This window comes from Octopus sinensis, linkage group LG4 (genome assembly GCF_006345805.1).
Source record: "Octopus sinensis linkage group LG4, ASM634580v1, whole genome shotgun sequence".
Classification (NCBI taxonomy): domain Eukaryota; kingdom Metazoa; phylum Mollusca; class Cephalopoda; order Octopoda; family Octopodidae; genus Octopus; species Octopus sinensis.
This window is the reverse complement of record NC_043000.1, coordinates 127,287,069-127,299,568: the sequence shown is the minus strand read 5'-3', so window position 1 is coordinate 127,299,568 and position 12,500 is coordinate 127,287,069. Positions and strand designations below refer to the sequence as shown.

At 33.9% G+C, this 12,500-nt stretch overlaps 1 protein-coding gene across 9 annotated transcripts in view; it reads left to right on the top strand.

The window, feature by feature from the left end:
• LOC115210341 (nesprin-1) overlaps positions 1–12,500 on the top strand; it is an 870,646-nt gene that overhangs the window by 349,322 nt on the left and 508,824 nt on the right. For 8 of the 9 annotated variants that reach the window (XM_036502466.1, XM_036502465.1, XM_036502468.1 and 5 more), the window contains 4 exons: positions 442–606; positions 4,028–4,351; positions 9,204–9,350; positions 11,204–11,365. In XM_036502466.1, the coding sequence (XP_036358359.1) occupies positions 442–606; positions 4,028–4,351; positions 9,204–9,350; positions 11,204–11,365 (798 nt within the window). The remainder of the gene's footprint in view (positions 1–441; positions 607–4,027; positions 4,352–9,203; positions 9,351–11,203; positions 11,366–12,500) is intronic. The other variant, XM_036502469.1, reaches the window with a different exon arrangement.

The window sequence follows — 12,500 nt, the reverse complement described above, 5'->3', positions numbered from 1 at the left end:
TTGCTATGACTGGGCTCATATTCCAGTCCATCTTGAAGTTGATGTCCTGTTGTCATACTACACTGGATATTGGGGCGGTGTGTGGAACCCTGATCCCAATCTTGGTTACATGTCATGCTTCACAGCACCGTGCTTAGTTAAATAAATATACATTTTTATACATATGTATATATATTTATAAAATTATGTCTATGTGTGAAGATTAGTGTATACAAAATGTTTACATAAGTGTTACATGCAGACAATGCATGCATTGCATGCACTCTTGAATGTTACTGTTGTGTCCTGTATATTTTCCATTGTGACTTCGTCCTGAACCTGTGCACTGTGAATTGGATCGCACCAAACTACAATACCAACAAATATTGTTTACTATTAGTGAATTTCTGTTATAAGTTTCTTTATTCATTGGTCGGTTGTCCATGCTGTTGATAATTCCAGAAAAGAATGCTTTTATACGATGACATTGTACAACATCATCAGATATACCAAGATACCTATCAGAACTGTAACGGTTGGTTGGCCAGTATGAAAGACAAGTTTCTGGTTTGTTCCGAATTAGTTGCTGATAAGCAGGTTTTGTTGAATAAATTGAACCGAATTGAGGTAGGTCAGAGATGGAAATTGGAATGAAGGAAAAAAGAAAAAGTCTACAGACTTTTTAAAAGTTTTGTTGTGAATTCAATTGTGTGTGGTTTTTAGCTTAAAATTTGGTTTTTCTACATGAACAGACATATTATACCTTTAATTTTTTTTAGATGAAATAAAATTTCAGTCCAGTATCACCAATATCGTTGTTATGATGATAATTATTAATTGCAACCATAGTAATAACAATAATGATAATGATGATGATAATAATAATAATAATAATAATAATAATAATAATGATAATAATAATAATAATAATGGTGATGGTAATGATAACAATCATAATGATAATGATTAATGATGATAATAATAATGATGATGATAATAATAATAATGATAACATTAATAATATTCTTGCCTCGCATGCTACTGCCTCTTTAATAACTGTTACTAATTCTTTTCTAATCCTTAAATGTTAATACTTTAATCTCTGAAAATAATCTTTTCTTTCAATCACCTATGTCTCTTCTTTTCTAAATCTATTCACTTTTATTCATTGCAATTTTGGAATTATTTTTGCTTCTCTTTTGATTTTATTCTGATACAAACACTGAATTTGATTAGCAAATTTCTCACACAGACAATAAGCAGATAAATATATAAGCGTGTGCATCTATGTATATATACATATATTCTCTTATATATACACACACACACAGACAATAAGTAGATAAGTGTTCATATATATATATATATATATTGTAATGACCAGTGATTTCAAATAAATATACTAATGTGAGTGAGTATATATCTGTTTATGTATTGTATGTCTACTCGTGATAAACAGCAATGTGATAAACAAGCTACCACGAGTTTGCTTCTCATTGTAGAAGATGAAAGCAATGATTTAACTTTAAGTCTAGATTCCAGTCAGTTGCTTTCATTTAGAATTTCGTCTTTGTTTATTCGAACAGAACGGCAGTAGACTAGTTAAATGTCAAGCTTTGATTGAAAAGACTATTCTAATTGCAAGAAAACAATAGAGTAAATGAGAATCTGTCTTGCTGAATCCATACTTCAGTGTCTGTATATCTAAGATTTGAAGAGGGCTTGAGGACTTGTGGAGGAAGTTGCAGCTACTTGAAAATCTTTTGTATTTTTCTTCAGTTATAGTTTGTAATCTACAGAACATTTCAAAATTTATATATATTTAAGAGAAATTATTATAAATCTTACATTTGCTCTTTATATCATAACCAATATTATTAAGTATGGTAGTAATTGTAGAGGTGCATAGCTTAGTGGTTAGGGTGTTGACTTTATGATTGTAAGATTACATTACAGTTTCAAAAGTTGGACTGGACAATTTGTTGTGTTCTTGAGCAAAACACTTCATTTCATGTTGCTCCAATCAACTCAGCTAGTGAAAGTAAGTAATCTTGTGATGGACTAGCATCCCATCCAGGTGTGGAATATATATGCCATAGAATCTAGGATATCAACTTTATAAGTTTATGGCTTGGGAAGGATGTTGGATCCTTTTATTGATAGAAGTAACCAAACCACCATATCGGAAGCAGACTAGATGAAGATATTCTATGTGGTGATCTAAACGCAACAGTAGCAGTTATACACCTAACTGTGTGTATTAAGGCTACCATTGTTTTCATGTTAAGAAAATATCTTAATATCTTAAGAATTTTTCAAGCCAATCGCATGAAAGAATGGTGTTCAGTTTGAAAAATTGTTAAGATATTAAGATATTTTCTTATCATGAAACCAACAATAGCTTTAATACACAAATAAAGAATCTTTATCCACCAATGCAGTGTTGAGTACTCATTCTCTCTCATTATTTGACATTTACATTATTTATATATATAAAATCTTTTCTACTATAGACACAAGGTCTGAAATTGTTGGGGAGGGGTCTAGTCAATTACATTGACCCCAGTGTTTGACTGGTACTTAATTTATTGTCCCCAAAAGGATAAAAGGCAAAGTCAACCTCGGTGAAATTTGAACTTAGAACATAATGACGGGCAAAATACTGCTAAGCATGTCATCCAGTGTGCTAACGATTCTGCCACATATAATGCAGGATATCAATGTATCTCCAAAGAAATCTCTTCCAGTCCTTTTCACGCTTTAAACTCTCATCACCTAGCATAAAGCCATCCCTTTGCTACCCCTCTCTACTATACCCCCATGTAGTCATGGGTGATCTTCAGTTTTACGAGTTGCATGGTGACTTTACTGGTGCCACTGCCATGAAAGGTGCATTTAATACACTTTGTAATGTGTTTGGCATTGAGAAGGACATCCAGCCATAGAAACCATAAACACCAGCAGAAATAGGAACACCAACACAGTCCTCCAACTTGTCAGATTCTATTGAAGGGTCCAGCCTATGCCATCATGGAAATTAGACAGATGATTGTGATATTGTGATATATGTGTGTATGCATCTATCTATGTATGTAAATAAATGTGTGTGTATGTGTGTATGTTCCTATTGCAAAACAAAAAAAATTCATTTACAATGTCACACACATTATGCAATGAGAATTACATCAGCCAAATAGGATCAAAATTAATACATTGTGTTAACAACATACCAAAGACTCATCATTTAGAAATGTTCTATGTAGCAAATATCCAGACATTTGTACTAATGGGAAATTCAATATATATATATATATATATAATATATATATATATAATATATATATATATTGAGGTTATAAGAGGTAATGGTGTCATTGAGACCCAAAGGTGTCAGGTAATGCTGAATAAGTGCTATAGACAGACCATACTTAAGTTCCAGGTTCAGTAATTTTGTGAATAAGGGGTTCAACGTTGGTCATATGTGTATACACACGCTGACATATGACCAACGTTGAACCCCTTATTCACAAAATCACTGAACCTGGAGTAAAAAATTCTGATATATATATATACACATACATACATACATACATACACATAGGCAGATACTTACTCTTTTACTTGTTTCAGTCATTTTGACTGCGGCCATGCTTCCGCAAATATGTGAAATATATATGTGTGTGTGTGTGTGTATATATATATATATATATATATATATATATATACACACACACATACATACATACATATATATATATATAAGTACACACACATATACACACGTTTTACACATCTTTATATGGATAAATGTGTTTGTGTGTGTATATATATGTATATAATATTCTCGCTGTTATATCTCTAAAACTTTTTAATAGCTTTACTAATACTCATGAATGAAAAGTAAAAATTGTGTTCTTATTCTTTGCTGATTGTAACTTTTACATGCATGCAATCAGTCATTTGTGTTGCATACTAATATACATGTTTTATATAACATGAATGCTTGTGTAAATGAAAACTAATATATGACCATTCAATTTTATTTAAGTGCTTGCTACAAGAATTAAATGACGGAAAAGTAAAAGTGGAAGAAGTACAAATAGCAGCTAAAGTTGTTGTGCCAGAATCTGCAGAGAAAGGTCAAATGGTGATAAATAATGAAGTGCAAACCTTGGGTCAAAATTTGGCAGCCCTCACTGATGAATGTACAGAGAGCAAGATAGTTCTTACTCAATCTGCTCAAACTCTACAGTCTTATGATAACAATTGTGAAAATCTTTCCATGTGGTTGAAAGACATGAAAGCTGCTCTCTCTAATCCAGAATTGATGTCATCTCTGAAAGAAAAACAAATGCAAGCTTCAAACTTCCAGGTAAAATATAATTTATTTTTTTTCTCGAAGCAACTTAGGTTTTCAATAGTATAAATATTTCTAAAGAACCTTTGAATAATTCTGATCAGAAGTTAGGAAAACAATATGTAAGATGATGACAATTAATGGAAATGAGGTGAAAATATACTGTACAGATTGTTCAATGATCCTATAATATTTTGGGCAAGACTCACCTTTTCAAATATAAGAAAGAAAAAAATGAGGAGATTGAAGAAATGTATTGTTACTAGTAGACCATTCTGGTGGGTTGCGACAATCTTTTTTGAAATATTACAGGATCATTGTAAACTACCTGTTTAAGGTAACATAATATATTTTAACTTTGCTTTCACCTGCAGTGCACATTTTTTTACAAACATTTATATCATTTACATGTTGCAATGTTTCAAACAAATTGCAATACTCTTGAGGGTTTTGAAATTTAATTTAGTTCAATAATCTAGCTGGAATTGGGTACCATTTATAACTTCATTTTGTTATATCCTTAAACATCTGTTTATTTTTTCTTCATAACATGTTGATAACATGTCTCAGTCAGGAAGAAATTGAGTCAAAATTTATATTGTTAGATGCACTTTGTTGACAACACTTGCTTGTTTTTCATGTAAGAAATTTTTATTGCTGAGGAATTGAGCACCAACAGCCATGTTGCTAGATATAGACATTATTCTGTATAATTGTGTAACATTCTCCCAAGCACACACATGCATGCAGGTACACATACAATGGGATTCTTTCAGTTTCTCTCTTACCAAATTCCTTTATAAGGCATTGGTTTGCCTGGGGCTATAGTAGAAAACACTTGTTCAAGGTGCTGTACTGTAGTACTGAACCCAAAGCCGCATAATTGAGAAATAAACTTTGTAACTAGATAGCCATGCCTGTGTCTACTAAATTCACTTTAGTTAAGTAGTTTACATTTAAGAAAAGTTAGCCAATTGAAAATTATTTACTTCACCAATCAGTATGGAAGGAATGCAAGAAAGCTAATATTTCTCAATAAATTAACTACTTTCTTTAAAATGGATTATATATTTTGAAGATTTAATCTTTTAATTACATGCTTTAAGATAAAGATGAGATAACCATGAATGCAGAACTGATCTTAAGATGCTCCAGACACTTTATATATATATATTTTGGGCCCAGAAGTAGGCTTCTGGCCTTCACTTGATTTGTTAGAAAAAGATATGAAATTCTCCTTTAATCATCTTCTATCATATTAAAAACAAGAAGTACATATTGGATAATGTAAATAAATTGTTTGAGAATAATATGGGATCATCATGGCTTGAATGTTTTGAACATACTTGTACCTGATGAGAGCTGACCTATGGCTGAAGAACAGCAACAAGAATATAACAGCTTATTCACTATGATGGAGTTATTGATTGCTCTTAAGCATTCAGCGGGTTACATCCATATTCTGGGTTTGCTTAAGCAGAGCTGATTGAAGCTACTTAACATCAACATCAACACCATTAACAATGGCAAGAATAACAACATTAAAATCAACATGTGCTCCAGAGATATCCATGTTTGCAATACTATGAAAGTAATTTTCTCATTATTGTAACTACCACATCCATTTTCCTTTCTAGCAGGGCATGGACACGACTGCTACTCTTATCTTTACAAGCAGTTTAATACTATATCAGTTCCTGTGCATGTTGAAATATACTCTCATCTATGAGAAAGATGTTGACCTAACAGAATAATATGAAAGTCTATTTCTATATCTTCAAAACTGTGTGGCAGAAAGTGTCTTTTCATAATTGAATGTTAAGCATTGCAAAAAAGGGAAATGATGTTTGGATGTTTAGGTTTTTCTTTTCAGTTCTATAGATATCGGCATGGTTGTATGGTCAAGAAGTTCACTCTGCAACTATGTGATTTTGGGTTCAATCCCACCTGGGTTAGTTCATTTTTTTTTTACATTAGCCTTGAGCTAATCAAAGCCTTGTGAGTGGAATTGATAAACAAAAACTATGGAAAAGCAAGCTGGCAGAAATGTTAGTATGCCGGGCGAAATGCTTCGCGGTATTTCGTCTGCCATTGCGTTCTGAGTTCAAATTCCACCGAGGTCGACTTTGCCTTTCATCCTTTTGGGGTCGATAAATTAAGTAGCAGTTACGCACTGGGGTTGATGTAATCGACTTAATCCCTTTGTTTGTCCCCTCTGTGTTTAGCCCTTGTGGGCAATAAAGAAATAAGAAGCTATGGGGAAGCCTATAGTATACATGTACTCTCACAGACATGTAAATATATACAAACATACAAACACAAACAAATGGGAAGAAAGGAAGGAAGGCAAAATAAGATATACATAGCATGTAGAGGCGCAATGGCCTAGTGGTTAGGGCAGCGGACTCGCGGTCGCAGGATCGCGGTTTCGATTCTCAGACCGGGCGTTGTGTGTGTTTATTGAGCGAAAACACCTAAAAAGCTCTACGAGGCTCCGGCAGGGGGTGGTGATCCCTGCTGTACTCTTTCACCACAATGGCGGTGCCCCAGCATGGCCACAGCTCAAGAGCTGAAACTGGAAAAACAAAAAACAAAAAAACAAACAAGCATGCAGTTTATAACATTTGTTCTCTATCCACCTTTGGTATAAGTAGTATCTTGTGTTTATCATAATTTTCCCTACATTTGCTGTGTATATCATAACCACTTATAATACTAAGCACAGTAGCAACCATACCACTAAACTGGAAGCAAACTGGATTATAATGCTCTGTGTTATGCTGTAAATTCACCAGTAACAGTCATACATCTAACTGTAGACAGGAAATATGTGTGTGTGTGTGCCAATTCTGTATGTCGTCTTTAACACCACTTGAGTAAAAGACAGTGACATTGTTTGCTTTCTCCGGTGAAAAATTGTTCTATAGTTCAGTGGATTTATAATAATCAGTAGAATGAAATACTTTAATTAAAACACATGGAAAAGTTTGTGACTGGAAGAGTATCCAGCCATAGAAAAACCTGCCATGATAAGATTCATCTAACTCATGCCAGCATTGAAAAATGGACATGAAAGCGATAATGGTGTTTTACTTTTATTGTAGTAGCAAGTAGTTAAGATGCCAACTAGATCAGGTGTTGGACTGTTATAGACATTATGGTTAGCTGTTAAGTAAGATGCATCGATCTCAATCAATAAAACCACTATTACTAACAAGGAATCAAACTGTAAAAGTTGCATGCTCCATTAATTCATACAGCCAGCAGATAAGCCAGCCTATCATGCTATCAGTTCAACTGACCATGGTGTTTTAAGCCAGTAATATATATATATATTCTCACATGATATAACTGAAAGGAAATATTTAATCATTGAGAAAGAATGAAGAAATTAATGAGTTATAATAGGAAGGTATTGGAAATAAAATGGGGATCTGTGGCATTAATGCAGTTCCTGAAAGCATAAGCAATGAAGCTGAAATAATTTTATCAAGAAGGTGAAGCCAAGTTGCAAATTTTGCTTAACAGACGAGTAACCACAACAATAATAAAATATATCAATATGGATTGGAACATTTTAGTTTGAACATGTATAAACAGCAGTAACAGTAGCAACAATTTTGATAGTTGTACTGTAGGTGCAGGAGTGGCTGTGTGGTAAGTAGCTTACCAACCACATGGTTCTGGGTTCAGTCCCACTATAACCTCAGGCTGACCAAAGCCTTGTGAGTGGATTTGGTAGATGGAAACTGAAAGAAGCCTGTCATATATATGTATATAAATATGTGTGTGTACATGTTTGTGTGTCTGTGTTTGTCCCCCAACATCGCTTGACAACTGATGCTGGTGTGTTTACGTCCCTGTCAATTAGTGGCTCAGCAAGAGAGACCGATAGAATAAGTACTAGGCTTACAATGAATAAGTCCTAGGGTTGATTTGCTTGACTAAAGGCAGTGCTCCAGCATGACTGAAACAAGTAAATGAGTAAAAGAGTAGAACAGACTGTGGCTTTGGAGTGGCATCTGGTGTTCAAGGATGAGTATTATGTGTAGCATTATCATCACCATGATCAGGGCAGTGAGCTGGCAGAATCAGCAGCATGTTTGACAAAATGTTTATCAGCATTTCATCTGTCTTTATGTCCTGAGTTCAAATTCCATTGAGGTTGACTTTGTATTTTGTCCTTTTGGGATTGATAAATAAGTACCAGTTGAGCACAACAATTTCAGGGTTGGGAGTAATCAACTTGCCCCAACCCCCGAAATTGCTGGCCTAGTGCCAAAATTTAAAACCATTATCATCACCACCATCATTTTAATGATCATCAATTTTCCTTGCTCGCATGGGTCAGACAGAATTGAGGCAGATTTTCTATGGCTGGATTACTTTCGTTTTATCAACCCTCATTTATTTTCAAGTAAGGTAATATTTCCCCATGGCCAGACATGTTTTCACAAAAAGCTGGAAACAAAAGATATGATTTGTTTGACACTGGCATGTGTTTACAACAACCATGTGATGTCATGTCGAAGTGACACTGACACACATATAATACACACACACACACACTGATTGATTTGGCCAACTTTGCTTGCTTGAGAACTCCATCAGTCTGGGATTATAGGAATTTTCAAAATTATCCTACCTACTGGAAGTGACAAAACTGAATTAAATATATAGATAAGCAGTAAAAGATTTAATCTTCTACAACATTAGTAAGGTGGACTACACTGTTGGAATAATACAGGAAACAATGTAAAGGAAATTGATCTTCCTTTCTTTAAGCACAATTGAGAACAGAAGAAAGCGGGAGAAGGCAGACAAACAAATGTCCTGAATTAATTATTTATTCCCATTTTCATTTCAGAAACTAAAGCAAGAAATTGAGTCAAAGAAAGATGATTTTGAAGAGCTGAAAGCACTTTCTGGGACTGTTGAATTGGATGACAAACACATGTCGACAGCTGGAAACCTTTTAGTTAACAAATATACATCACTTTGTAAAATGGCAGAGGTAAGCTGGCTTGAGGCTTATACATTGACATTATATTTATAACTACATGTGTATGTCTGTGTATTTACATGTATATGGATGTGTATGTTTGAGTGAGAAAGTGTATGTGAATGAATGTGTGTATTTATGTGTGAGGATAAGCACCAACCAAATTCTTTCTTTGACCACTGCTACAAACTGACCAATAAGAACATAGGAAATAAGTCACTATTTAGCCCCAAGTTAACTTCAATCAAGCAGACCTATAGTGATTCAGTAGCATTCAAGCTGTGAACATCCTGATTCTTTTGACATACAAAGGACTGCATGAATTGATTTTCCTTTTCTGTATTTAGCATTTTAGCATTTAAACCAGTGATGTCCAGCCCAATTATTCTGTCTGTTTTATGTTCAAACTGGTTAGAATTCACCTCTTACCCTACAATGTCATTCAAAACATAGATTATCACATCATTGAAATCTTGAAGCTACAAGATAATGCATGACTAATTCCAAATGATGTGATTAAATAAACATATTTGGCAATGTAATCTGAATGCTAAAGGCTCAAGATAGTAGGATGTAATTTGGAGAGTGATTTGATTACTATTTCTGGTAGATCAAGCAACCAAACAGAGGCTTTTTGATTCTGGCCTGATTTGGGGCAGTTGACAGAGTCTCAGTTATTGTTCTCCTAAATGAGTTGAAGATAATGTCTTGCTTGTACATTCCACTTTGGTTTGGTTTCTGCAGCTGAATGCCATTCCTGTTGCCAATCGTTTTATGGAATGTACCGAGGGCATTTTATTGGAATACAATTCTATATTTCTGAGATGAGGAATTTATGTATTATGTATTAGTCGGAGTGGTGTCCTCATCTTGATGGTTGCTTTCACTATGTAGTGGACAAAGGCACTGAAATGCAATGCAGTCACCTAGAGGTTCTGAGATCAATCCCAGATATTATTCAGATCATAAATTATCACAGAATCTTGATATAAGTTTTTAACACAGGTCGCTTTAAAACAGAAAGTTTGTCTCTTAGAAGTGGTGGTGGTGGGGAGTTATTTCAGGTGAGTTAGTATCAAAGGGTTAAAGGAAACTAGACTGCTTGAAACTCACTGTCTTCCTACACTTTGATTCTTGGATCTTACCTTTACATATATAAATGTATATATAGGGAAGTAGAAAAACATGGAGGCAGAAAGATTAAGTCCTCATCTGTCTGAGCACTTCTCTGTGATATTTATACCATGCTTACTTTGTATTCTCCTACTCACATGCACACTCTCTCATTTCTTTCTCTCTCTATATATATATGATTCTTATTCTTATTTGATATATAATTGTTATTGCTTTCATTTATTTTCTATTCCTGTAACTTGGATCGGAATTTCCTTTCCATTGTATTTGTTATATTCTAACAATAAAGCTGATATATGTATACGTGTATGAGTGTGTAACGTTATCAAATGTATATATGTAATCAACTTAATCTCATTATATATAATTACAACAGAAATAGATTCAAGCACAAGGTGCTATATATGGTTGTATATCTTTCTACTAACCCATATGACTGTCCATTCATCTTTGTTCTGCCTTCATAACTTTTGTTCAGATTGACTTTATTCTGTAATTCATTTGATGAGTTGAATAAGTAGTGCAAATTCTTTTTACCTTGCCATTTCAAATCTTAGTTTCTTCCTGTTCATATCATTCTCTATTTTCTAATTCTCTTCTAGACACGTAAATTAATTGCTAAGTTTTCAAAACCAACTCTACGCTTTATTCTTTGGAACACTTTTCTCTGAACAAAACCCTTTGAATACCATTATTTTGCTCCTACATTTTATCATTTGTCTGCTATTTAGGAATGTGTCCATACTAGGAACCAGTTTGTTCAGCAGCATGAACAGTACCAAAATAGCTATAGTGATGCGAAACAAATGCTAGAAAATTTAAAGAAGCAACTAAAAGCTTGTTCAGAACCAAACAGTGAAAACACGTATGAAGAAAGATTGTCAAAAGTAAAGGTAAGAATTTTATTAGTTCCTCCTTCGAATGAAAGCTTAAGATGTTGGGAAAACATTTACTATTTGCTTGTGGATTTATTGTTCTATTTCATTGTTTTATGCCAATTTCTCCCTGAAGCTAGAATCTTACTTTGCAAATGTTTGATCACATGTTTTTAAGTAGTGTATTGTACCCAGTCTCTTAATCTAGTAACTGCTATTACATATTGGAACTGTTGTTCAGTTTTCTGCTGATAGAATATTTTTAGCAAGTGTTGAATCTATAGCTCATAGCTTCTGAAATCTTGGTCATTCTAAACACATATGTGGCCCACGATGGACACACACAAACACATATTCACTCTCATAGATGCAGAATTAGGAAAGACAATTAATGAAAATATGGGATGTTAGACGTTTAAAATATCATGATTATTAATAAATTATATATCCATGTATATATGCAAGATAGTGGCATACATCTTATGATTTAGACATTTAACCACTTAACATTCAAGAAATTTAGTGAACCTAGCTGTAAATACAAATTTGTAGGATAGGAACACCCTGTTATTGTATGCAAAAGTACAGTGTTGCAAAATTGGTGAATTCTTCATCAGTTTTCAGTCCCGAGTTCAAATTTTTTTGTGGATCTTTCTGACAGAACATAAATAACTACTCTTGAAGTGAGCCTTAAATCAGAGTCTTCTTAGTGTCTTGGCACTGGAACTAGGCTCTGGTTCTGATTATATATTATATGTAACGGGGTGCTGTACAACAGCCATATTCCACTTGAAAAAATCATCATATGTAGGCATCTATCATGAAAATGCTATTGTTCAGTTAATTTCCAGTTTTCCATGCTAGCATTAGTTTGGGTAGAGATGTATATGAGACATGGCGTTTACAGCCAAATCCTCTTCTTGTCACCTTCTTTGCTTGTTTTTCTATTTAGGGATATCTTTATTCCACAGACCTTCAAAAATGTACAGCGGCTGGTCATAATGTCAACATCAGTAATGTCAGCATCAATATAATTCAACCCCCACCCACCCATCCACACCAGGCTGACTATAGTTTCCATCTACCCAATTCCCTTCCATGGCATTGGTTGGCCTGGTTTTAGAGTAGAAGACACTTCTTTTAGGAATCATGC